The following is a 26,676-nucleotide window of genomic DNA, read 5'->3' as shown; positions in this document are numbered from 1 at the left end:
GTCATTAGGTTCTCAGTATTATAATGGGTGTATATCAATTATAACACACTGCATAGAAAATCAAATATATTCACCAGTAATTTTCGAGTTTTTAATAAACCTGTTCAACAGTTCATCAGATCTTGAATTAAAAGTCAATACATCGAGCACATTATCCGATATTTTAATCAAAACAAAAATTTGTGACGAAAACTTAACAACTTTTTACAAAGAGTGCTTACAACAAGAAATAATAATGAAACCCTTCCAATATTGAACGCATTATTACCATGTACAATTACTTTGCATGTTTAAATGAGACTCTTTCAACCTTTTACAGAATCACTTTTCTTTCGTTGCCTAAATGTGTCCTCTTCCTCATATCGAATACAACTGCGTTACACTTTCTTCATTCTCACAACATTTGGCTTTAGAATTAAAGTGTTTACTTTTCTTGAAGACTTTCTCAGTCAGAACTACTAATAATAAGAATAAGAATATCTTTATCAATAATTTACAGATTGTTACTTCATCATTGATTCCGAAGTTCATGTCCTTTCATGCATCAGCCACTGTTTACTTGATTACGACAAAATCGAAACATTTTCTCATTATTTTATTTCATACATTGAATTCATTAACTACGAAGATTCTATTTGTTCATTATTTGTTAACATTTTAATCAATTATTCCTTTGTTTCAAACATCAGTTTATGTTTTCAAAGAGATTTATCTTTCATAGTTACATTAAATATTCATCACTTTTCATTCTTACTTTCATCCTTAGTCATTACAACCAATATGTTTTTTGACTGTTCTATTCCACAATCTAACGAATTTTCTCTTTCTCAGTAGTTCAAGTACTTGATTGAGTACGAGTCCGATTTTTCACCAACTATTGTTTCAGAGTCACTTGACTACGATTACTCATTCATTTTTTATTTTAATTTTTTTTTACACACTTTCACATATTGAACTTTTCTTTCGAGATTCTACTATTTTATCAGTTATTTCTATGATCAACGTTGTTTGTGACAACATCAACAACGAATTCATTACCGACATTCTTTCCTTCTTGTCAAACTTTCTCCACATAGTTTTGTAGATGTTTTAGATTATTTTTTTATCTACACTTGTTTGTCTTTTAAAACAATTTTACATAAATCACACATTGTATTGTATCATTTTTTCATGTTTTGTATCATTGTCTAAATTTCCATAATTCCACAGTTTTGTTGTTAGCCTAGTTTGTCCAGTTGTTTTTAGTCTTCTTTCAGACTCTACATCAGTCTTCTGTGGTATTGACATTTGTGTTTCATTACTTACAAACAAGAACTCACTTGATGAACTTGAAAACATCAAAGAATGTGTTTCATCTATTTGCAACACTTTCTTCAGTGCACTTGAAAGAATTGAACTTGACAAGTATCTTTGTGAGAATATCTATAAGATCGTGTTTTTCTTCTCTAAATTTAGTTGTATCGGCGAAGTTTATTATACATGTTACGTCATATGGATCCACTTTTTTCAGTCGTTTTTGTTCTGTTTTAGTTGTTTTGATTTAAACACGTTGTTTTTATGCAGCAATTGACATCTTCAACATTCTTTCAGAACGTCTTCATCGTAAACATTCTAACATTCTTTTACAAGTTGCATGTTGTCTTTTCTCAGTTCTCTTTCTCTATCTGAACGACAGAGACTCAGTTTTATCTCATCTTTCAAGTCTTATTCCACATCTTTTGAATCTTTTCATCAACAAATCTCTTTTATCTAACTTCATCTCATCATTTGACCTCAAACATATATGTTTTTGTCTTTTTGTTTTCCACGGCATTGACACACTTATCATTTTTTTCATGCATCAGTCTTCTTGAACAAAGCGCAGAATACGAACAAAGCAAAAACATAGTCATTCTGCAACAACGATCCATTTTACTTCTCTCACTCTCTTAATAACGAATCTGTTTCAGATATCATTGATCATCTTTTCTCAGACACATCTATTTAAGACTGCAACACACAATCAATGATCAAACGAATTGAAGATCACAACCAATATGAATTATATTGAAACTCAACAAACATATCATTTTTATATCTAATGACCATTTATATGTATTATGATAATCGTTCAATCATTATTTTTCTGCTGTTTCGTTCGTAAGTTGACTTAAATACTCGCATTCATTTTACAACAAAATCATTTGATCTCAAATATGAAATGATTTTCAAAATACTAAAAAAATAGAATTAAGAAAATAACGAAGTCATTGATTCACCTATTGTTTTAAGATGAATAAGCTTCGAAATCATTTTATTAAGATTTTCAATTTTATTTCCTGTTGGACAGAGTTCAATCGAATGAAGATGAAGTTCAACTGAAATGTCTTTATTTGGTCCAATTGAAACTTGTTGACCTTCTGGAAATAATTTTTCTTGTGTATCAATATATGAATTAGAGACTGTAATTGTATAACCTGAGTCATAAATATAAATTCCAAACAAATAGCATTCATTCCGTTTGTTAGTTGCAATGAAACAGTTTTCAAATGTAGCAGAACAACTATCACAATGAAACATTCCAGGATGATCATAATCTTCAGAAACAGTGTTGTTTGTGAAAACAATGCTGTTATATGTTGCTGGTTTCTGATATACAGCGCAAATTCTGGATGTTGCATGGTTTTCATCAATATTCGAATATTTGATTGAAATAGTGCCTTGACCATATCCTATTGAAAATGCTGTATTATATTCGCAATAGTTTCTCGTGATATTGTTTTGGAAAAATGAAGTATTGCCGTATCTTAAGGAAATTGTATTATATCCGTTTAAATTTCCTTGATTACTATATGTGATAGAAGAATCTTGGATTTCATTGATATTAGTAGAAGCATATGAAACTTTAATAAAACAGAACTTTCCAAAGTCGGTAGATTTGGATCCAAAACTACAAACTTTTCGAATGGAACTTTGGCCTTGATTGATGTAGATGGAGCCGCCGTTATCGTTGCGGGATGAGTTTTCAAATGAATTTGATGAAATAAGAGACTTAACATCGTCAGAATTAAGGTTGATAACACCGTCGTCGCCAAGGTTACTGAAATAGACTTCATGGACATAAAAGTTGCCTGTGTAACCTATGTAAGTTTGATTTTTATTGTAGATTTCAGAACTAAACGTAGTTTTGTAGACTTCTTCCCATTCATTCTTCGTGAAATGGAGCAAATTCGAGATATGTGATGTTCTTTTTCTATCATGTTACTCCGAATGAAATAAAGATTTGAGATAAGAGAGATTTTGAAAGTTTGAAACTTTTATAAAAATAATAAATTTGGGGGAATAAATAATTTTTATTGGGTCCAAAATTTTACAAAATTTTCATAATTCTCTCTGAGTCACAAGAATAGTATTAAACTTAATCACTATTTCATTTCTATAGTATCGTTACATCTGTATATCTTTTAATAATCAGAAATCGTTTAAACAATGAATTTTCATCGAAAGAATACAAACATTGACAAAGCCACATCTGATTTTTACAAACTATTATTACATGACTAAGCTTATCAATTTTGAATATATAAAAATCAGTCAACCTGTTTAAAAAACTTCGAAAATTAAGTATAAAAGATTCTTTTCTTCAAGTTAAAGACATTTTGTCATTAGATACTCAGTATTATAAGGGGCGGCGACAAATTTGCCCAGCCAGTAAAGTATTCAATTTTTTTGCATTTTTTAAGGGTGCACACGAGAGGATCATGTAAACTTCAGAATTTAGCTTCTTAAGGGTGCACCCATATGTACGTTTATTTGAGAGGAGGAGGATTACCCTCTCAATTTTGAGGGATTCGTTAGTTTATTTTCTCGATGAATATGCAATAAAATTTGATTTTTACCTTATCAATATACTTCATATAATATACACATGTTCATGTAAAAACTTTTTTCCAAAATCCTCAGGAATTAAGGGATTTTTGAATTTTAAGAATTTTTTTCGAATTTTTTCGAAAAAAAAAATATTTTCAGAGCAGCCTTAACGGCTAAGATTTAGGAACAATGTTAAGTATCAAAAAGAAAGGAGGTCTGATATAGACAATATATATCGTTGAAGGTTGAAAAAATCTCTAATATTTGAGCCCAAAATTTCAAATTTTAATTTTTTGAAAAAAGAGGCCACCCGTATGTACGTTTATTTGAGAGGAGGAGGATTATATTTTTGAAAGTGTGAAACATTATGAATATGTTAATTATATAATAATATGTATTATTATAAAAAAGAAAAAATAAAGCACGTTAAAATTTTTCTTTCTTGATTTTTTACAAAATCTACTTAGAATTATGCAAAATATGACTAAATAATTATAAATTTCAAGTTAAATTTTAATTTTGATAAATAATTTAAATTTCAAAATATCAAGTTCAGTTCGACTATGTATGTAGTAATTCCTCAATAAAGTGCCAAAACCCTATTAAAATATATGAACATTTTCAACATTTTAATGTTTTTATTTAAAAATTTGATGGAATATGAGCTTCAAACAATTATTATGTAAATAAAAATAATTAAATATATGTATTTATTCGTATTACAACCGTAGTAAGTCGATTCTTCCTTTCTTCTACTGAGTTTTTGAATTTGATTTCGAATTGTAAAGAGATTCAAAGGGAAAATACTAGCGGATAAAAACTACCTCCATGAAAGGGTCAGAATGGAGTCAAGTTGTATTTTTTGATATTTTTTGCTTTTCGAGCCTAAATAGGTAGCCAAGATAATGCCTAAAAATAAGGTTCTAAATTCTGAAGTTTACATGATCCTCTCGTGTACACCCTTAAAAAAAATGCAAAAAAAAATGTAATAAAATAAAAAAATTTTTAGTATCGATAATCTGAAATATGTTGTTTACTTAAGCCGCTCGCTTCGCTCGCGGCTTAGTTTCGTAGTTTCGTACAATCTTTTTTCAAATCTGTTCTTTTCGTCAGCCGCGAGCGAAGCGAGGGGCTTAGTTTCGTAATTTCATACAATCTTTTTTCGAATCTGTTCTTTTCTTAAGCCGCGAGCGAAGCGAGTGGCTTAGTTTCGTAATTTCATACAATTATTTTTCGAATTTGTTCTTTTTGTCAACCGCGAGCGAAGCGAGTGGCTTTTTATTTTTTTAAATTTTTTTTCTTTCTTACTTTTTTTCCCCTTACTTACAAATTTGATAGTAACTTACCAAATCTCTCTATCATATAATAATAAATTAATCCATTTTTTGTTTCAAATCTGACACTTTACATTTCTGATATGTAAACCTGTCACTTTTCACTTCACCTCACTGGGCAAGTTTGTGCCCCCCTCATTTTGTCATTAGATACTCAGTATTATAATGGGTGTATATCAATTATAACACACTGCATAGAAAATCAAATATATTCACCAGTAATTTTCGAGTTTTTAATAAACCTGTTCAACAGTTCATCAGATCTTGAATTAAAAGTCAATACATCGAGCACATTATCCGATATTTTAATCAAAACAAAAATTTGTGACGAAAACTTAACAACTTTTTACAAAGAGTGCTTACAACAAGAAATAATAATGAAACCCTTCCAATATTGAACGCATTATTACCATGTACAATTACTTTGCATGTTTAAATGAGACTCTTTCAACCTTTTACAGAATCACTTTTCTTTCGTTGCCTAAATGTGTCCTCTTCCTCATATCGAATACAACTGCGTTACACTTTCTTCATTCTCACAACATTTGGCTTTAGAATTAAAGTGTTTACTTTTTCTTGAAGACTTTCTCAGTCAGAACTACTAATAATAAGAATAAGAATATCTTTATCAATAATTTACAGATTGTTACTTCATCATTGATTCCGAAGTTCATGTCCTTTCATGCATCAGCCACTGTTTACTTGATTACGACAAAATCGAAACATTTTCTCATTATTTTATTTCATACATTGAATTCATTAACTACGAAGATTCTATTTGTTCATTATTTGTTAACATTTTAATCAATTATTCCTTTGTTTCAAACATCAGTTTATGTTTTCAAAGAGATTTATTTTTCATAGTTACATTAAATATTCATCACTTTTCATTCTTACTTTCATCCTTAGTCATTACAACCAATATGTTTTTTGATTGTTCTATTCCACAATCTAACGAATTTTCTCTTTCTCAGTAGTTCAAGTACTTGATTGAGTACGAGTCCGATTTTTCACCAACTATTGTTTCAGAGTCACTTGACTACGATTACTCATTCATTTTTTATTTTAATTTTTTTTACACACTTTCACATATTGAACTTTTCTTTCGAGATTCTACTATTTTATCAGTTATTTCTATGATCAACGTTGTTTGTGACAACATCAACAACGAATTCATTACCGACATTCTTTTCCTTCTTGTCAAACTTTCTCCACATAGTTTTGTAGATGTTTTAGATTATTTTTTTATCTACACTTGTTTGTCTTTTAAAACAATTTTTCATTAATCACACATTGTATTGTATCATTTTTTCATGTTTTGTATCATTGTCTAAATTTCCATAATTCCACAGTTTTGTTGTTAGCCTAGTTTGTCCAGTTGTTTTTAGTCTTCTTTCAGACTCTACATCAGTCTTCTGTGGTATTGACATTTGTGTTTCATTACTTACAAACAAGAACTCACTTGATCAACTTGAAAACATCAAAGAATGTGTTTCATCTATTTTCAACATTTTCTTCAGTGCACTTGAAAGTATCGAACTTGACAAGTATCTTTGTGAGAATATTTCTAAGATCATGTTTTTCTTCTCTAAATTTAGTTGTATCGACGAAGATTATGATACATTGATCTACTTTTTTCAGTCGTTTTTGTTCCGTTTTAGTTGTTTTTATGCAGCAATTGGCATCTTCAACATTCTTTCAGAACGTCTTCATCGTGAACCTTCTAACATCCTTTTACAAATTCCAAGTTGTCTTTTCTCAGTTCTCTCTTTATCTCTCTGAACGACAGAGACTCAGTTTTATCTCATCTTTCAAGTCTTATTCCAGATCTTTTGAATCTTTTCAACGACAAATCTATATCATCTAACTTCCATAATATGAGATGTTGCTTTGAACGCTCATGTCAACTATATTATTATTATCCATTTGTGCAATGATATGATCAGATTATCCATATAATTCAATCAAAAATTAATGAAAAAAAATAGAATTAAAATATTAGCGAAGTCATTGATTCACCTATTGTTTTAAGATGAATAAGCTTCGAAATGATTTTATTAATATTTTCAATGTTATTTCCTGTTGGACAGAGTTCTGTAGAATAAAGATGAAGTTCAATTGAAATGTCTTTATTTGGTCCAATTGAAACTTGTTGACCTTCTCGAAATAATTTTTCTTGTGTATCAATATATGAATTAGAAACTGTAATTGTATATCCAAAATCATTAATATCATAGATTCCAAACAAATAACATCCATTTCGTTTGTTAGTTGCAATGAAACAGTTTTCAAATTAGCAGAACACTTCCAACAATGAAACATTCCAGGATAATCACTATCATCTGCAGAAACAGTGTTGTTTGTGAAAACAATGCTGTTATATGTTGCTGGTTTGGATCCTACACAGCAAATTCTGGATGTTGCATGGTTTTCATCAATATTCGAATATTTGATTGAAATAGTGCCTTTGCCATCTCCTATTCCAAATGCTGTATTATATTTGCAATAGTTTCTCGTGATATTGTTTTGGAAAAATGAATTATTGCCATATTGTAAAACAATTGTACTATATCCGACTAATTTTCCTTGATTACTATATGTGATAGAAGAATCTTGGATTTCATTGATATTAGTAGAAGCATATGAAACTTTAATATAACAGAACTTTCCGTTGCCGGTAGATTTGGATCCAAAACTACAAACTTTTCGAATGGAACTTTGGCCTTGATTGATGTAGATGGACCCACCATCGCCGTTACGGAATGAGTTTTCGAATGAATTTGATGAAATAAGAGACTTAACATCGTCAGAATTAAGGTTGATAACACCGTCGTCGCCAAGGTTACTGAAATAGACTTCACGGACATAAAAGTTGCCTGTGTAACCTATGTAAGTTTGATTTTTATTGTAGATTTCAGAACTAAACGTAGTTTTGTAGACTTCTTCCCATTCATTCTTCGTGAAATGGAGCAAATTCGAGATATGTGATGCTCTTTTTCTATCATGTTACTCCGAATGAAATAAAGATTTGATAAAAGAGAGATTTTGAAAGTTTGAAACTTTTATAAAAATAATAAATTTTGGGGAAATAAATAATTTTTATTGGGTCCAAAATTTTACCAAATTTTCATAATTCTCTCTGAGTCACAAGAATAGCATTAAACTTAATCACTATTTCATTTCTATAGTATCGTTACATCTGTATATCTTTTAATAATCAGAAATCGTTTAAACAATGAATTTTCATCGAAAGAATACAAACATTGACAAAGCCACATCTGATTTTTACAAACTATTATTACATGACTAAGCTTATCAATTTTGAATATATAAAAATCAGTCAACCTGTTTAAAAAACTTCGAAAATTAAGTATAAAAGATTTTTTTCTCAAGTTAAAGATATTTTGTCATTAGATACTCAGTATTATAATGGGTGTATCTCAATTGTAACACACTGCATAAATAATCAAATATATTCACCAGTAATATTCGAGTTTTTAATAAACCTGTTCAATAGTTCATCAGATCTTGAATTAAAAGTCAATACATCGAGCACATTATCCGATATTTTAATCAAAACAAAAATTTGTGACGAAAACTTAACAACTTTTTACAAAGAGTGCTTACAACAAGAAATAATAATGAAACCCTTCCAATATTGAACGCATTATTACCATGTACAATTACTTTGCATGTTTAAATGAGACTCTTTCAACCTTTTACAGAATCACTTTTCTTTCGTTGCCTAAATGTGTCCTCTTCCTCATATCGAATACAACTGCGTTACACTTTCTTCATTCTCACAACATTTGGCTTTAGAATTAAAGCGTTTACTTTTTCTTGAAGACTTTCTCAGTCAGAACTACTAATAATAAGAATAAGAATATCTTTATCAATAATTTACAGATTGTTACTTCATCATTGATTCCGAAGTTCATGTCCTTTCATGCATCAGCCACTGTTTACTTGATTACGACAAAATCGAAACATTTTCTCATTATTTTATTTCATACATTGAATTCATTAACTACGAAGATTCTATTTGTTCATTATTTGTTAACATTTTAATCAATTATTCCTTTGTTTCAAACATCAGTTTATGTTTTCAAAGAGATTTATCTTTCATAGTTACATTAAATATTCATCACTTTTCATTCTTACTTTCATCCTTAGTCATTACAACCAATATGTTTTTTGACTGTTCTATTCCACAATCTAACGAATTTTCTCTTTCTCAGTAGTTCAAGTACTTGATTGAGTACGAGTCCGATTTTTCACCAACTATTGTTTCAGAGTCACTTGACTACGATTACTCATTCATTTTTTATTTTAATTTTTTTTACACACTTTCACATATTGAACTTTTCTTTCGAGATTCTACTATTTTATCCGTTATTTCTATGATCAACGTTGTTTGTGACAACATCAACAACGAATTCATTACCGACATTCTTTTCCTTCTTGTCAAACTTTCTCCACATAGTTTTGTAGATGTTTTAGATTATTTTTTTTATCTACACTTGTTTGTCTTTTAAAACAATTTTACATAAATCACACATTGTATTGTATCATTTTTTCATGTTTTGTATCATTGTCTAAATTTCCATAATTCCACAGTTTTGTTGTTAACCGAGTTTGTCCAGTTGTTTTTAGTCTTCTTTCAGACTCTACATCAGTCTTCTGTGGTATTGACATTTGTGTTTCATTACTTACAAACAAGAACTCACTTGATCAACTTGAAAACATCAAAGAATGTGTTTCATCTATTTTCAACATTTTCTTCAGTGCACTTGAAATTATCGAACTTGACAAGTATCTTTGTGAGAAGATTTCTAAGATCATGTTTTTCTTCTCTAAATTTTGTTGTATCGACGAAGATTATGATACATTGATCTACTTTTTTCAGTCGTTTTTGTTCCGTTTTAGTTGTTTTTATGCAGCAATAAACATCTTCAACATTCTTTCAGAACGTCTTCATCGTGAACATTCTAACATCCTTTTACAAATTCCAAGTTGTCTTTTCTCAGTTCTCTCTTTATCTCTCTGAACGACAGAGACTCAGTTTTATCTCATCTTTCAAGTCTTATTCCAGATCTTTTGAATCTTTTCAACGACAAATCTATATCATCTAACTTCCATAATATGAGATGTTGCTTTGAACGCTCATGTCAACTATATTATTATTATCCATTTGTGCAATGATATGATCAGATTATCCATATAATTCAATCAAAAATTAATGAAAAAAAAAATAGAATTAAAATATTAGCGAAGTCATTGATTCACCGATTCCATGAAGATGAATAAGCTTCGAAATGATTTTATTAATATTTTCAATGTTATTTCCTGTTGGACAGAGTTCTGTAGAATAAAGATGAAGTTCAATTGAAATGTCTTTATTTGGTCCAATTGAAACTTGTTGACCTTCTCGAAATAATTTTTCTTGTGTATCAATATATGAATTAGAAACTGTAATTGTATATCCAAAATCATTAATATCATAGATTCCAAACAAATAACATCCATTTCGTTTGTTAGTTGCAATGAAACAGTTTTCAAATTTAGCAGAACACTTCCAACAATGAAACATTCCAGGATAATCACTATCATCTGCAGAAACAGTGTTGTTTGTGAAAACAATGCTGTTATATGTTGCTGGTTTGGATCCTACACAGCAAATTCTGGATGTTGCATGGTTTTCATCAATATTCGAATATTTGATTGAAATAGTGCCTTTGCCATCTCCTATTCCAAATGCTGTATTATATTTGCAATAGTTTCTCGTGATATTGTTTTGGAAAAATGAATTATTGCCATATTGTAAAACAATTGTACTATATCCGACTAATTTTCCTTGATTACTATATGTGATAGAAGAATCTTGGATTTCATTGATATTAGTAGAAGCATATGAAACTTTAATATAACAGAACTTTCCGTTGCCGGTAGATTTGGATCCAAAACTACAAACTTTTCGAATGGAACTTTGGCCTTGATTGATGTAGATGGACCCACCATCGCCGTTACGGAATGAGTTTTCGAATGAATTTGATGAAATAAGAGACTTAACATCGTCAGAATTAAGGTTGATAACACCGTCGTCGCCAAGGTTACTGAAATAGACTTCACGGACATAAAAGTTGCCTGTGTAACCTATGTAAGTTTGATTTTTATTGTAGATTTCAGAACTAAACGTAGTTTTGTAGACTTCTTCCCATTCATTCTTCGTGAAATGGAGCAAATTCGAGATATGTGATGCTCTTTTTCTATCATGTTACTCCGAATGAAATAAAGATTTGATAAAAGAGAGATTTTGAAAGTTTGAAACTTTTATAAAAAAATAAATTTTGGGGAAATAAATAATTTTTATTGGGTCCAAAATTTTACCAAATTTTCATAATTCTCTCTGAGTCACAAGAATAGTATTAAACTTAATCACTATTTCATTTCTATAGTATCACTGTATCTGTACATCTTTCAATAATCAGAAATCGTTTAAACAATGAATTAGGATCGAAAGAATACAAATAACGTTTCCAAATTGGGAGGGTTCAAATTATCTGACGGGTTCAAATTGGGTTTTGAGGGAATTTGGAAATTCCATCGTACTCATTTGTGAGAATCGGAGGTTTTTTGTAATGCATGAAAAATAGCGTGACTTCACTTTTGACAGTTTACAAATGTAAAGTGTTGCATCCTTAAAAACTTGGAAATATATACATTCATGAATTATCTTGTATATTAATTGAAAATCCATAAAACCCTAACAATATTTTTTCTTAAAAAAAAACTATAAAAATATAAATAAAATTAATCGTGAAATAAAAATATTTGATATTAGAATTTTATTGGAAAAATAAAAAACTTAATATTTAAAGAAATACTTAAATACATGAATGTTTTAACTTTTACATTATCATATAGACTCTCAAATTATTGATTGGAAACGGTTTGAGGTTATCAATTTAAAAAAATTGTGAGTTTTTTAGATTTTTGGCAATGTTAAACGGTTAATTTTTTCTCAAAAAAATTATTTCGAATTTCCGAAATTTTGACATTTTGGCTGAGAACTATGGTCTGCGAGGTACATAGATAGAATCAGTACCTCGCAGACTATAGTTCTCTATATGGCGCCGAAAATTTTTGGTGAAATGTCGTCGCATTTCACCAAAAATTTTTCGCGCCATAGGAAGAATTGGAGGTGTGAGATACTATTACATGCTATAGTACTCACACCCTCCAATTCTTAGCCAAAATGGCTAAAAATTGGGTGCAATGTCAACAATTGCACCCAATTTTAGCCATTTTGGCTGAGAACTATGGTCTGCGAGGTACATAGATAGAATCAGTACCTCGCAGACTATGTTTCTCTATATGGCGCCGAAAATTTTGTGGTGAAATGTCGTCGCATTTCACCAAAAATTTTTCGGCGCCATAGAAGAATTGGAGGGTGTGAGATACTATTACATGCTATAGTACTCACACCCTCCAACTCCCAATCAAAATCGCATAAAATTTGCTACTTATCTTCAGATTACCTCCCATTATAAAATATATCATTGCTATCTCATCGTCCTATACTTCCACCCTATTGTATTTAAAAATATAAAATTTTTTGATAATATATTTTTATATCTTGAATTTTCAAACAATATATTCACAGATAATATAATGGGAAATCTATCTCAACCTAGCCTTAAAGTACCAAACTCCTGCTTGCATTCTCACTCACAAATATTAAACATCCATCTCCAAAAAACTAAATTCTTCACAATTTTTTTTAAAATTGAGAACATAACAAACGTATGCATTCAATAATTTAAGATACTAACAAATATTAAAAACTTCAAAATATCAGATAATAACGTTTTTCAATTAAAAAAATATCATTTTGCTTTTCAATTCGAACATAAATCTTAAATATTTTTAATTAATATCTCATTTACAGCATTATTATCCATTTATAAATCTGACAAATAAAAGACAAAACCATCATAAATACTGTCACTTTTTGTCAAAAGTGAAGACACGCTATTTTTCATGCACAACAGAATCGGAGGTTTTTTACATTAAAATATTTTTGCCATTATGTCAAAAATAAAGTAGCCGATTATAAAAATGGCTCAAAGGAATTTTATTGTTTTCGTGTGCATTTGAAAATTTATCATTAGATCGGCATCTGAACCCGTCAGCAATTTTTGAACCCGAAGAGTGTGGGACAAACTATCCGGTGTCACTTTTTATTAACCTTATTTTAAAAAATTAATAAAATAATAATAAAAAATTATTTGAATCTTTTACATTAATTGTTTCTTTTTTAAAAGTACCTTTAAAGTACAATAAACAAGATTTGAATCTATTGATCCTTGTTGCAAACTTGAATATATTGCTTCAAGCATTTTCAAACATTCGACTTTTTTGTTTTCCAATATTTGTTCATGGTCATTAGCTTTTCGTAATATACGAACAACTTTATCACTATTGATTAATTAAACTTTAAATTTAATCAATAATGCTGGAACAACCGTTGTGTATAATTCAACAACAAAATCGTCTAATCGAATATTCCTTCTCTCTGGGAAATAAGAATGCTTGAGAACTTTGAAATGTGACTCACTGACGTTATTAGTTGCGTCACCTCCGTTGCGATAGCGCTTATTCCAACGATCTAAATGATGCCTCCATTGCCTATCGAAGTACTTTTGGGCTTTCGGTTCAGTGGAAAGAATTTCAAGAATTCGATCATAAACTGCATCTAGGTCTGCAGCTTCTTCTTGAGTGAGGTGCTCTGGAACTTCTTCACTTGTTTCAAACGTTTCTTCTTCTGGAATAAATTCAGAATCGTTTGGATCATCAGAAGATTCTCGTGGTAAAAAGATTTGAGAAGGTTGAAATTCATTTTCGATGAATTCTTCTTCATATTGTTCCTCTTCTTCAATTTCTTCTGCTTGAAGTAAGTGAGATTGAGCTGGTTCCTCTCTAGGATTTTCTTCTTCTTGGTTCTGTTCTTCCTCGGGAGATTCTTCTTTAGTATCGAATACTAATAATTTCATTAGATTATAAAATTCTTCAAAATTGTCTCGTGATTTAAACTTATCCGCTTTTCTTAATATGGCGCGAAGGACATGCACGCCACACCAAAGAATATGACAGTTTGGAATACCTCGCTCAATTGCCTCGGCTATTTGTGGGGCGCAGTCCATACTTATCATCTCGGGTTCTCTATTAATATATTGAAAATAACGACAAACACAATATTGAATATTTTCGCTTGTGTCAGGAGAAATAAAGAAATACAAAAAAGGAAAAACAATAGTATGTTCTGTTTTTCCTGTGAGTGCATATAATGGAGTGTTAGCCCTTAGAAGTTTATACGTTGAATCGATGTGAAACGTAGAAATTTGGTGACCAAGGGCCTTCGCTTCGAAAGGTGCATATAAAAAAACTAGTTTTCCCGGCTCAGAGATAAATTCAATTAAATCTTCTGGACAACTTTCTTGAACAGATTCGACAAAGATAGCTAAAGAAACTTTTTCATCCGAACTAAAGCGTTTGGAAACAATTTCAGCTCTTTGAGCAAATTTACGTAATGCATCTGGACCTTGTGCAAATATTGAAAGTAACTCTTCGTCTGTATATGAAATATTTAAGTCTTGGAAACACTTAAGTTGAGCTGTAGCATGATTCATATTGTTTTCAAAGTAATGTTTAAGATAATTTCTGACAAATAATGAGGATATTGTTTTTGTTGATTTCGGAGGTGCAGAATGATCATGAGAGTCAGAGTGGATTAGTAGTTCATATTTATCTTGATCTATTATCCGGACTTTGAATTTAGCTTGACATTGTGGATACTTACATTTGTATTCGATCGTGGAGTATTCTTTCCTGCATTTTTGAGAGTAGCCATGCTAGCTTTTATCTCTTCTTGGATACCAAACTGGAGGAGCTCCATAGTGTTGAATATCACGGGCTCCATACAACAAATTGAATAAGGTATTTCAAAATTTGAAGGAAATGGTCCATCATTGAATGTAGTGGCCGGGAATTGAATGACATACAGATAGTTTGAGGAAATTTGTTATAAATTATAATATAATTGAAGAATTAATTATCAAAACAAGTCTAAGAGCCATTTGTCAGATTTTCCCGAAATGCAAGGTTAAGATTTTAGCAGCGACTAACTTTGAGTGTACATATATAATTGTTATACTGAGTACTTTCTATCTGTGTTACTTATTTGAGTCTAAGAGCCATTTGTCAGATTTTCCCGAAGTGCAAGGTTAAGATTTTAGCAGCGACTAACTTTGAGTGTACATATATAATTGTTATACTGAGTACTTTCTATCTGTGTTACTTATTTGAGTCTAAGAGCCATTTGTCAGATTTTCCCGAAGTGCAAGGTAAAGATTTTAGCAGCGACTAACTTTGAGTGTACATATATAATTGTTATACTGAGTACTTTCTATCTGTGTTACTTATTTGAGTCTAAGAGTCATTTCTACCATAGAACTAGATATTGTCTCTCATTAAATATATATAACTGTAAACTGCTTAATTCATTTAATTTAATATATTTATATAAGATTTCATGTTATTATTTCATCTTTATTATTTTTTTTATTCCTTTGAAAAGTGACACTGGATAGTTTGTCCCTTTCTCGAACCCGAAAAATTTGGAAACGTTATTGACAAAACTTCATCTGATTTTTACAAATTAATATTACATTACAAAACTCATCAATTTTGAATATATAAAAATCAGTCAAATTGTTTAAAAAACGTCGAAATTTAAGGATAAAAGATTCTTTTCTTCAAGTTAAAGACATTTTGTCATTAGGTTCTCAGTATTATAATTAATGTATCTCAGTTATAACACTTTGCATAGATAATCAAATATATTCACCAGTAATTTTCGAGTTTTTAATAAACGTGTTCAACAGTTCATTAGATCTTGAATTAAAAGTCAATACATCGAGCATATTATCCGATATTTTAATCAAACAAAAATTTGTGACGAAAACTTAACAACTTTTTACAAAGAGTGCTTACAACAAGAAATAATAATGAAACCCTTCCAATATTCGCATTATTACCATGTACAATCACTTTGCATGTTTAAATGAGACTCTTTCAACCTTTTACAGAATCACTTTTCTTTCGTTGCCTAAATGTGTCCTCTTCCTCATATCGAATACAACTGCGTTACACTTTCTTCATTCTCACAACATTTGGCTTTAGAATTAAAGCGTTTACTTTTTCTTGAAGACTTTCTCAGTCAGAACTACTAATAATAAGAATAAGAATATCTTTATCAATAATTTACAGATTGTTACTTCATCTTTGATTCCGAAGTTCATGTCCTTTCATGCATCAGCCACTATTTACTTGATGACGACAAAATCGAAACATTTTCTCATTATTTTATTTCATACATTGAATTCATTAACTACGAAGATTCTATTTGTTCATTATTTGTTAACATTTTAATCAATTATTCCTTTGTTTCAAACATCAGTTTATGTTTTCAAAGAGATTTATCTTTCATAGTTACATTAAATATTCATCACTTTTCATTCTTACTTTCATCCTTAGTCATTACAACCAATATGTTTTTTGACTGTTCTATTCCACAATCTAACGAATTTTCTCTTTCTCAGTAGTTCAAGTACTTGATTGAGTACGAGTCCGATTTTTCACCAACTATTGTTTCAGAGTCACTTGACTACGATTACTCATTCATTTTTTATTTTAATTTTTTTTACACACTTTCACATATTGAACTTTTCTTTCGAGATTCTACTATTTTATCAGTTATTTCTATGATCAACGTTGTTTGTGACAACATCAACAACGAATTCATTACCGACATTCTTTTCTGTCTTGTCAAACTTTCTCCACATAGTTTTGTAGATGTTTTAGATTATTTTTTTATCTACACTTGTTTGTCTTTTAAAACAATTTTACATTAATCACACATTGTATTGTATCATTTTTTCGTGTTTTGTATCATTGTCTAAATTTTCATAATTCCACAGTTTTGTTGTTAGCTTAGTTTGTCCAGTTGTTTTTAGTCTTCTTTCAGACTCTACATCAGTCTTCTGTGGTATTGACATTTGTGTTTCATTACTTACAAACAAGAACTCACTTGATGAACTTGAAAACATCAAAGAATGTGTTTCATCTATTTGCAACATTTTCTTCAGTGCACTTGAAATTATCGAACTTGACAAGTATCTTTGTGAGAAGATTTCTAAGATCATGTTTTTCTTCCATAAATTTATTTGTATCGACGAAGTTTATTATACATGTCTTTGTTAGTTAAGTCACATGGATCCACTTTTTTTCAATCACTTTTGTTCTGTTTTAGTTGTTTTTATTTCAACACGTTGTTTTTATGCAGTAATTGACATCTTCAACATTCTTTCAGAACGTCTTCATCGTGAACATTCTAACATCCTAGTTAGTATACATATCTTCAGTACGGTGGCACTGCGCGCCATCTTACCAAAGTTATGTCAATCTGACACTTTACAAAACCACTAACGTATATTTTACATCGCAGATGCAATATTTCTAATAACCTTAAACTATTTCTGCCACGTAAAGTATTTATCACATAAACCACCTCATCTCACCTCTCTGTACGTTATATATTGTGCGCAGGTCATTGCCCATGGCAACTCCCCGCGACACAATGCACGTGCATGAAAAAATAAACGTTCTCACTAACGTTCTCACTAACGACTTCACACGTATGAAAACATAGCGCAAAAATAAATTTAGGGTAGAAGGTTAGATCTAACCTCATTTCTACCCTGTTGAATTCATTGCTTTATAACTCTCTTCCTTGGTTTCTTTAGTTGCTTTCTTAACATCTGTCTCCAACTTGACTGTCTTTCTTCTTCGGCCGTAATGATACCAGTTACTTCCACCAGTCAATGGGTCAAATGGTCGTTCATAAGGGTTTCCATACATTCCATAGGGACCATACGGAAGAACTACTGGTGGAGAAGAAACATTTTTTTAGTTCCATCGAATCTATTTAAATGCATTGTTTCACCTTTCATCTGGTCATTAAAGTCTTTTGCGTGTTTTGCAAACTCATCGTCCTTTCCTAAAGCATTTTCTGACTCAGTCGCAACCAAATTGGATGCTTTATTTATGAGCCCTATTTTATTTAATCTTAACTTCTTTGCAACCCAGCCTCCAATCTTCCCTTTATTTGCATCTAATGTCTTTGAAACCCTTCCTCCACTCATTTTATTTACTGCGTCATAAGCTCCAAGTGCTTTTGCTCCAAATGCTAATGCTTTTGTTCCCATTGCGCCTAAAGCTGCCCAAGCTACCATTTACACCATATTAAAATCATCTCTCTTCAATATTATCTCATAAAAGTTCTCGTTACTGGAGAAAGTCAATGAAACATAAGCGTTCTCACGGGCTTCGCCCTCACAGCTTTGCGGTCTATCTAACTTCTTTCTTATCTCATCTATACGCTTCAAAATGTCTGAACAATTGCTAACATCTTCTACAACAGTTATTTCATCATGAATGACCTTCAAGAACAAGCTCATTTAATATGCTATTAAAATCATTTCAATAATGAGTCCATCCTTTCCATCTTTAGGTAGCACAACATCTTTCATTGAAGAAGGTTCGACAAGTCTTATGTTAAACTTACTGACAAAGTTTGTTATACTATAATGCTTCGGCGGCGAATACATGTAGTTTGAAAGACATAATATAGATTCTTCAGCAAATTCACTTATACTGGATTTTATAACAATGTTCTCACGAGACCAAATACCACCAATTGACAATCTTGTAAGCAATCCTGCTGAACCTTCTACTGTAAACGTCGATGGTAACATTCCACGAAGGTCATCTATTGACATCGTTGAGTCACTGTATTTAAATATTTTCTTAAAGCAATCGTCATTATCTAACCATGCAATAGCTTTGAAGTTTTCATTCGAATATACATCTGCTTCATTAAATGTAAAACCTGACTTCTTTGCAGAGACGACTTTAAAATCTATTGAGTTTGTTTCAAAATTATATGCTATGGTAACTTCTGAAGGTAATGGATGTCCTTCCGCAGTCAGTTGTTCTCTCACTACCGTTTGAAGCTTTGTGTTAAAAACTTTCATGTCATCTCCTGTATCTAAGTTCACATACACAGCAACAGGAAAACTATCTTGCTTCTTTGTTTCATCATTATACCTCAAAACATTAAAGTTCTTCAATAATATTGTTCTTCCTGCTGGAATACTTCGAACCTGTCTGATTTCAATAGCTTTCTCACCTCCTACATACTCTACCCAGTGTCTTGGATATTCATAAGTATACTGACTTTCTTGAATTTTGGTTGGTTTCATCATAACATGTTCATAGTATATCTTTATACTCTTGTCAGTTAGACTCGGTGCTATGTTCTGAATATCTCTGACTTGCATTTTTAATGGAGATAAAATGAAGCATTTAATACATGACGTAGATGAAGACATGAATGAAACTACAGACAAACTTAACTCTTCTCTTATTCTTCCTTTCAGTAAGGACTATGAGTTCTGTTCAAATGGTGTTTATTTCTATTGTGGAAAGATGGGTTCAGGTAAGACATTTAACCTCATTCGTCATATACTCATAACAGAGCGTTTAGGAAACGACTCTTACTATGACCAAATCATTATATCAGCAACTTCAGACTCTATGGATTCAACAGCGAAAACATTTATGTCAAAAGTTCAAGCCTCTGTCGTTAAAGTTCCAGACAGTGAACTCATTGAATTTCTTCAACGTTACATTCGACGTAAGAGGAAATATTATGCCATCGTTGAATTTATACAGTCAGGAATGCAAAAGACTTCTGAGGAGATGGAAAGAATTATTGACAAACACCACTTACGTCAATACTCAGGAGTTTACGATATGAAACGACTGACAAACTACATTCTGTCAAAACTTTCAAAATACCCCTTCAAAAAGTATCCTTCAAACACTCTGCTCGTTTGCGACGACTTCGCTGGAAAAGGTTTAGTGTCAAAACCAGACTCACCATTAGCTAACATCATTACTAAAGTCAGACATTACCACTTAACTGTAGCAATACTTATGCAAACATGGAGGTTTTTAGCTTTAAACATAAAACGTCTCATAACTGACTTCGTTATCTTTCAAGGTTTCTCACGTTATGATATTGAACTCATTTGGAAACACTCAGGTATAACATTACCTTTTGAAGAAATTTGGGAAGCATATAAGTCTCTCATCTCTCCTCGTTCATACCTTGAGATTCATATCATGACTAATACCATTAAAGTCAAAAATATTCCATGGGAACGACCAACATTGTTTTAAAGTTTAACCTTCAATTGACTGATGGTAAACAAATTCCATGCATCTCTGTCGCCATTTCTGTTAATATTTTTGCTGTCATTCATATCATCCACTTCCCCATCCGTTAGCTTTTGAGGATATGCGTTAGAATAGCTGTTCTTAAATGAAGGCTTTTCACCTTTGAGAGCATAAACTCTATAACTTTCTGCATACTTTATGTTTGAACCTCCTGAGCCATCATTGACATAAATTTTTATAGGCTTCTACCCTTTGTTCATGTTCCTGCTTCTTCCCTTAGCTCTTTTGTTCAGTAGTTCTACATCTTTATACACAGCACCTGTCTCAGTGAATTCAACAATATTTTCATTCGTTAGCTTTACATTCAAACCCTTGTCGAGTATATTGTTCATTTCATACATATAAAAGGTTTTTATTCTATATGAAATGAGAAGCAAATCCATCTTAGCTGGTGCCGTTAATGTTCCAATTGAACCAACATCAAATGTTGACTCACGAACGACAAACAATATTGTCATAAAGAACTATAGTTCGGAGTGTTTGAAAGAAAAAGAACCAGAACTTAAGTCGGGACCTTCGGTCTTGGAGCATGGCGCCGTGAATTTAAACACAGCTTCAAACGCTAACGCTACATCAGATGTTAAGTTAGAGTATCCACCACTGGACCAAATTCTTTCAAGAGAAGCCAACGACAATCCTTACACAAATGTTCAAACAAATTCTTCAGATAACGTAGACCATTACCTTCTTCAGTTATACCAAACAATTTTACTCAAAGACGATAAGAAGCTTTTGACAAACCTTATAAGCAAGAACCAAATAATTCTAACAAAGGAGGACCTTGAAAATGTTATCTCACGAATAACAGGGAAACAATGTGTCATTGACTATCTCGACCCTGAAATCGAATGCTGTGGTCAAACTCCACTATTCATGAAAATAGGTAACATCCGCATCATTGAAACACCAGGAACTACAGGAGTTGAGTTTAAGTATAAATATTCGAATGAATATACAAAACTTTCAACAGAATATAAACTTTGTTTGAAATATGTTTTAGTAAATTAAAGCAGTCAGGAGGGCTCTTTGAGCCCATCTTGGCGCTTTGCGCCGTCAGTCAAAAAAATTTCAAGTTAGCAACTTATAGTATCTGTCCAAAACTTCTTCAACAGTATCGAACTCATCTTCATAATGCAAACCTAATCTTATTGACTTGGTGCAGTTTTCACTAACACAATATTTTTCTGTTCTCTTGACTGACATAACTAATTCATTTGTTTCATCAAACAGCAACAACCAAAGTTCATGACCTAATACATAACATTCATACTTTATATTTTTAGCTCTGAGTTCTCTTGTAAGCTGTTGCATTTAATATTTTCTAAAAAGTCAACTTCAACAGTCATTCGCACTGGTGCCTTCAGTTCTACAGGCTCTCCTTGAAAGTCAACAAGTCTGAATTGCATGTCTTTCAAATTATGAGGACTAATGCGAACCCATTTACCTAAATGAGTTGCTATGACAGGAACGTTTGGAATGAACATTGAATTGACTGCATAACAGAAGGATTTATATTCTACTGAACCTTTACTATTAACTCCTGAAATGCCTGTGACATTAGCTATTTTAGACTCAATGTATAAACAATTACCATAACATACGTATGGAACAGATTTCATCTCAATCGTTTTGTCAACACTTTTCAAAGGAAATGTCATATGGTATGCACCCAAAAGAAGTTGTACTCTATGACTCATTCGTGTTATCTTAAACTCTTTCGCATAACTGAACTTCAATGTTCCCTCAGAAGAGAGTTCGACATCTATGTTGTCAATAGTTTCTTCATTTATGAGAGTATCCATGACTCCAGCAATTTTATCTATTCTATACCCAGCTCTGTTAGGAAATGATATAACACTTCTTTTGTCATCTATTTCAATCTCTATGAAATCTGTTTCATCTGTTATGACAAAAGTTGCGATAGTATTGAAGTCAACAACTCTGAAAGCAAGCGCTTCATTCTGAAGACCTAAGTTTGTTTGTAGCTTTACTGTCCCGTATTCGTTTGGGTCTGTACTTTGCAAATAGAACAACATTTTATTCTCATTAAAATATGACTATTGCTGCATATGCGTATGAAACAAATGAAGCAAGAAGAGCACATGAACTAGTAAACGAAAACTCAACTTTAACCATTGAAGGCAATGATTTAGTCATTGACGATGGAAAAACTAAAAAAGTCATTGATTTCGATACTTTTAACACGTATGACCCATTCATTACAATAAGTAAAGTTCCTATCATAAATGATGGAACGGTGCAATATATAAATTCTACAGTAGATGCCTCATTAGTGAAAGTATTAAATGTTCTCATTGAATTGTTAAAGAGCTTTCGATTTGACGACAACATTAAATGCCTAAAGAATTTAGTCATGAATGAGAAACAAATTCTCGGCGTTGCTGGTAGCAGTAATGATGTACACCTTATGACATTAGAATATTATAACGAACATAAAGATGAACTGAAAGGAGAGAAGGGTGACACCGGACCTCAAGGACCACAAGGAATACAAGGAATACAAGGAATACAAGGACCTCAAGGTGAAAACGGTTTGGATGGTGAAGATGGAAAGGATGGAAAGGATGGAAAAACTGCTAAATCATGGATATGGAACCTTATAAATACTGGTTTAACAGCTGCTTCATATGGAGTTCTTCAATACCAAATCGGAAAGATATGGGCAGTACTTGGTGAAGAAGTTTTAGATGACGTTAAAAATGCTTTGAACTTCATTTCAAATGGTTCTGATACTATTAAAACTTTATCTGGTTGGATGCAAGAAACAAGGAGTCAAATAGATACTGTAAGACGTATAGCAAACAATGCACGTACGGGATTGGATACTTTACGAGAAGCACAAAATACACTAAAGGAAGCAAATGATATTCTTGGCTCAGTATCAGACATGCATGAAGATTGGCTTAAAGGTATTGACAAATCTTTAAAAAATCACAGTCAGTCTATTGCTGACTACAAGAAAAGTATAGATTTTTACATAGTGCTATGGACGTACATGATGGAAGCATAAGGAACTTACTTAATGCTAACAATAACTTACCAGGAACTATTAAAGCATTTATAAAGTCCTTTGTAAAACCTGGTGCTCTAACATTTAGGTCTTTGAGAGCAAGAGCATTGAAGTCAAGAGATGCAGAAACTCCAACAGAACCTACAGAAGGAACTGAAACAACAGAAACTCCAGAAGAACCACCAAAACCAACAGCTAATGAAATATTGTTCGAATATTTTCCAAGGTACTCTGTTCTCATTGCATACATTCAAGAAATACTTAAGAAAGCAGACTTGACTTTAGGAGATGATGAAAGTTCTGTATATCTTTCGTTCCAGTTTCAAATAGCAGAACTTTTGAGACAGATATGCTTAATGTATGACAACATCTCTGATTTCACAAGATATGATGACGACCATGACCCCGAACACGGTGAAGAAGAAGTTTTACAAACATCCATTAAGACAGGAAAGGTTTTAACTCAAAGTCTCATTATTGACACCAAAGATGGCGAAGTGGACGTTCTTCAAGAGCTGAAGAAAAATACTTCTTCGGGAGGTGGTGGTAGGCATGAACTTGAAATAAATGAGATAGAAGAGAAATTAGCCGAAAAAGCAGATAAAAACCATGTTCATTATATAAGTTCAGACGAACAGATTATAACGGACTACCATGGATATTTAACACAGGATGAACAAATAAGCACTGAAGATGTTAATGAAAGAAGATATAAATACATTCGTGCTAAAGGTTATGACATACACTGTACTGTACAGTATGACACAGGTAATGCACCAGAAGCATTTGGTTATAACGATGAAATTTATGCTTCATACTTCTTTGTTAACGGTGTATTAGTTGAACCAAGATTTACATTGAGAGTTAAGGCAAAAATAACGTTTGAAGATGCTATTAAAAGTAAAGCTGACAAAGATGAACTTGACGCAACGAACAAAGTTTTGAAATCTCATAAACACAATATCTCCGATATAAATGAACTTCAAGCTACATTAAATAGTAAAGCTGACAAGAACCATACACATGAATCCTTCACTACTGTTAGAGCAGACGACATAATATTGAACTATACCCTTGGTTCAAGTGCACCTTTAGAGAATCCAAGTACAAGCGTAAAAGATACACTAAACTCCTTAAATAGTAAATGTATGAACATTGAAGGTCATGTCAGAAACTTTGAAACATATAAACTACCAGCAATGTTAGATAAAAAAGCAGACAAAACAGAGCTTCAAACATTAAAGACTGAAATACTTCAAACATTATATCCTGTTGGTTCTATTTATACGTCAATGAACTCAACAAATCCAGCAAGTGTTTTAGGTTTTGGTACTTGGGAACAGATTGTAGACAAATTCTTATACTGTGCTAACTCTTCAAAGCAAACAGGAGGCTCAAAGAAAATTAAAGAAGCAAACTTACCTGCGCACACTCATACAGGAACTACAAACACAACAGGTAATCATTCACATTCAATAACAAAAAGAGGTTATACAAATCTTGCAGCAGGTTCGGATAGACAGGGAATGCATAGATATGATATTTCAAGTGACCCAGTAGATTCAAGCGCAGGTATTTTCTGTGGAACCACAGGAAATCATTCACACACTTTCACAACAATCAACAGGCTCGGGTGCAGATTATATGCCACCATTTGTGACTATATTCGCATGGTATAGAGTTCAATGAACGCGGTTGAGCCTTGAATAAAATCTTTAACTTTACATAAATGAGCTTGAAAGAAGTATTCGAACAACATCCATGGAGGTCATTTAAGAAGTTCAATGAAGCTGCAAAGAGTTGGGGATTTACTAACAGAGCTGAAGTGAAAAGGTTCTTTGACAAAAATGTTGTACATCAAACAAAAATAAACCCTTACGACTACTTTTTACCAATTTACTCCAACACTCCTGACGCATACCAATTTGACACTCTCATTCAAAGCAGAAAAGGAGGACATAACCCATTCCTCATCTTCATTAATGTTAACACTCGCAAAGCTTTTGCGTATATAATGAAAAATAAAGGAACTCGTGAAGTGTTAAGAGTTTTACAAAAGTTTGTAGCAGAACATAGCCCAAGTACTTTAACATCAGACCAAGACAGTGCATACCTCAGCAATGAAATCACAGAATTTCTCATTAAGCATAACATAACTCACTACACTACTGAAGACCATAACCATAACATACTCGGCATCATAAACCGCTTCATAAGAACGCTCAGAGATTTAAACCAAGAGCGAGACTTTACCGAAGAAACAATGAAACATTTTCTCGAAGTATATAATTCCTCAACACATTCTACAACAGGGCATACACCAAATTCAATGACACAACAACAAGAAGAAAAGTATATACAAAAGAAACGAAGCCAAACACAAAATATCAGAAATTCAACACAATTTACCCTCATTCCTGGTACAAAAGTTCGTGTAGTTCTTGATGACAAACCGTTGACAAAGAAACGTTTAAGGTTAAGTAGAAACTATTATATCGTAGACTCTACGCAAGGTAATGGATATCTTATAAAAGCTGCCGACGACTCTATTGCGTTTTACCCTCGTCACAAATTAGTCGAAAGTAGTAATGGCAAACTTGCTGAAACCATTGACGAAGCAAAGCGAGGAGTGGTTATTGAAATACTTGGCTACAACATAAACGATGACACTTATAAAGTAAGATATGAAGGAGGCGTTGAAGATGTTATACCATCTAAGAACTTGAGAGAGTCGAAGCCAACACATCTGGGAGCATTAGAGCGGGAGTACTGGAAAGACAAAAATAAGCCAGAAAGAATAAGAAAATTCTTCTAAACTTTTTCATTAGATGTAAATCAGACATGAATGAGAACAGTCATGATATCATTAATGGTACCATTTATTTTAACATAAAGACGCAAAGCGGCGAGGACGAAGTCCATGACCAAAAATAATGTTTAGGGTAGAAGGTTAGATCTAACCTCATTTCTACCCTCATTTCTACCCTCACGAATTTTCATGAATTCCTTAAGATAGAAAAAATAACGCTAATTTTTTTCTAA

General features: G+C 31.8%; 6 protein-coding genes and 1 pseudogene across 7 annotated transcripts, besides 6 other annotated features; 4 read left to right on the top strand and 3 right to left on the bottom strand.

The window, feature by feature from the left end:
- The first annotated feature begins 3,664 nt into the window (after window positions 1–3,664).
- Window positions 3,665–3,768: a mobile genetic element.
- Window positions 3,769–4,811: a mobile genetic element.
- A 149-nt stretch (window positions 4,812–4,960) lies between these two features.
- Window positions 4,961–5,126: a mobile genetic element.
- Window positions 5,127–5,297: 171 nt separating this feature from the next.
- Window positions 5,298–5,320: a mobile genetic element.
- Window positions 5,321–13,392: 8,072 nt separating this feature from the next.
- Window positions 13,393–15,846: a mobile genetic element.
- Window positions 13,849–14,872, bottom strand: TVAGG3_0563820 (MULE transposase domain-containing protein; the record flags this gene model as incomplete). Its single annotated transcript, XM_001287318.2, has 1 exon — window positions 13,849–14,872. A coding segment is annotated over one exon (1,024 nt), but the record flags the coding sequence as incomplete, so codon positions are not given.
- A 1,797-nt stretch (window positions 15,847–17,643) lies between the features above and the next one.
- Window positions 17,644–26,676: part of a mobile genetic element that runs on past the window's edge.
- TVAGG3_0563800 (uncharacterized protein) lies at window positions 18,761–19,642 on the bottom strand (the record flags this gene model as incomplete). Its single annotated transcript, XM_001300070.1, has 1 exon — window positions 18,761–19,642. One exon carries the CDS (start codon window positions 19,640–19,642, stop codon window positions 18,761–18,763), a length of 882 nt encoding a protein of 293 aa, XP_001300071.1.
- Window positions 19,692–20,546, top strand: TVAGG3_0563790 (protein of unknown function, DUF4106 family; the record flags this gene model as incomplete). Its single annotated transcript, XM_051238555.1, has 1 exon — window positions 19,692–20,546. The coding sequence occupies one exon, from the start codon at window positions 19,692–19,694 to the stop codon at window positions 20,544–20,546; it is 855 nt and encodes a 284-aa protein (XP_051096379.1).
- Window positions 20,970–21,611, top strand: TVAGG3_0563780 (uncharacterized protein; the record flags this gene model as incomplete). Its single annotated transcript, XM_051238554.1, has 1 exon — window positions 20,970–21,611. The coding sequence occupies one exon, from the start codon at window positions 20,970–20,972 to the stop codon at window positions 21,609–21,611; it is 642 nt and encodes a 213-aa protein (XP_051096378.1).
- On the bottom strand, window positions 21,875–22,405 carry TVAGG3_0563770 (uncharacterized protein; the record flags this gene model as incomplete). The annotated part of the gene is made up of 1 exon (XM_051238553.1): window positions 21,875–22,405. One exon carries the CDS (start codon window positions 22,403–22,405, stop codon window positions 21,875–21,877), a length of 531 nt encoding a protein of 176 aa, XP_051096377.1.
- TVAGG3_0563760 lies at window positions 23,380–24,329 on the top strand (annotated as a pseudogene). The gene has a single exon. A coding segment is annotated over exon 1 (950 nt).
- TVAGG3_0563750 (integrase core domain containing protein family) lies at window positions 25,364–26,449 on the top strand (the record flags this gene model as incomplete). Its single annotated transcript, XM_051238552.1, has 1 exon — window positions 25,364–26,449. One exon carries the CDS (start codon window positions 25,364–25,366, stop codon window positions 26,447–26,449), a length of 1,086 nt encoding a protein of 361 aa, XP_051096376.1.

The sequence above is a fragment of the Trichomonas vaginalis genome, chromosome II (genome assembly GCF_026262505.1).
Source record: "Trichomonas vaginalis G3 chromosome II, whole genome shotgun sequence".
Taxonomy (NCBI): domain Eukaryota; phylum Parabasalia; order Trichomonadida; family Trichomonadidae; genus Trichomonas; species Trichomonas vaginalis.
The sequence above is the reverse complement of the archived record's forward strand: the minus strand, read 5'-3'. Positions and strand labels throughout refer to the sequence as shown.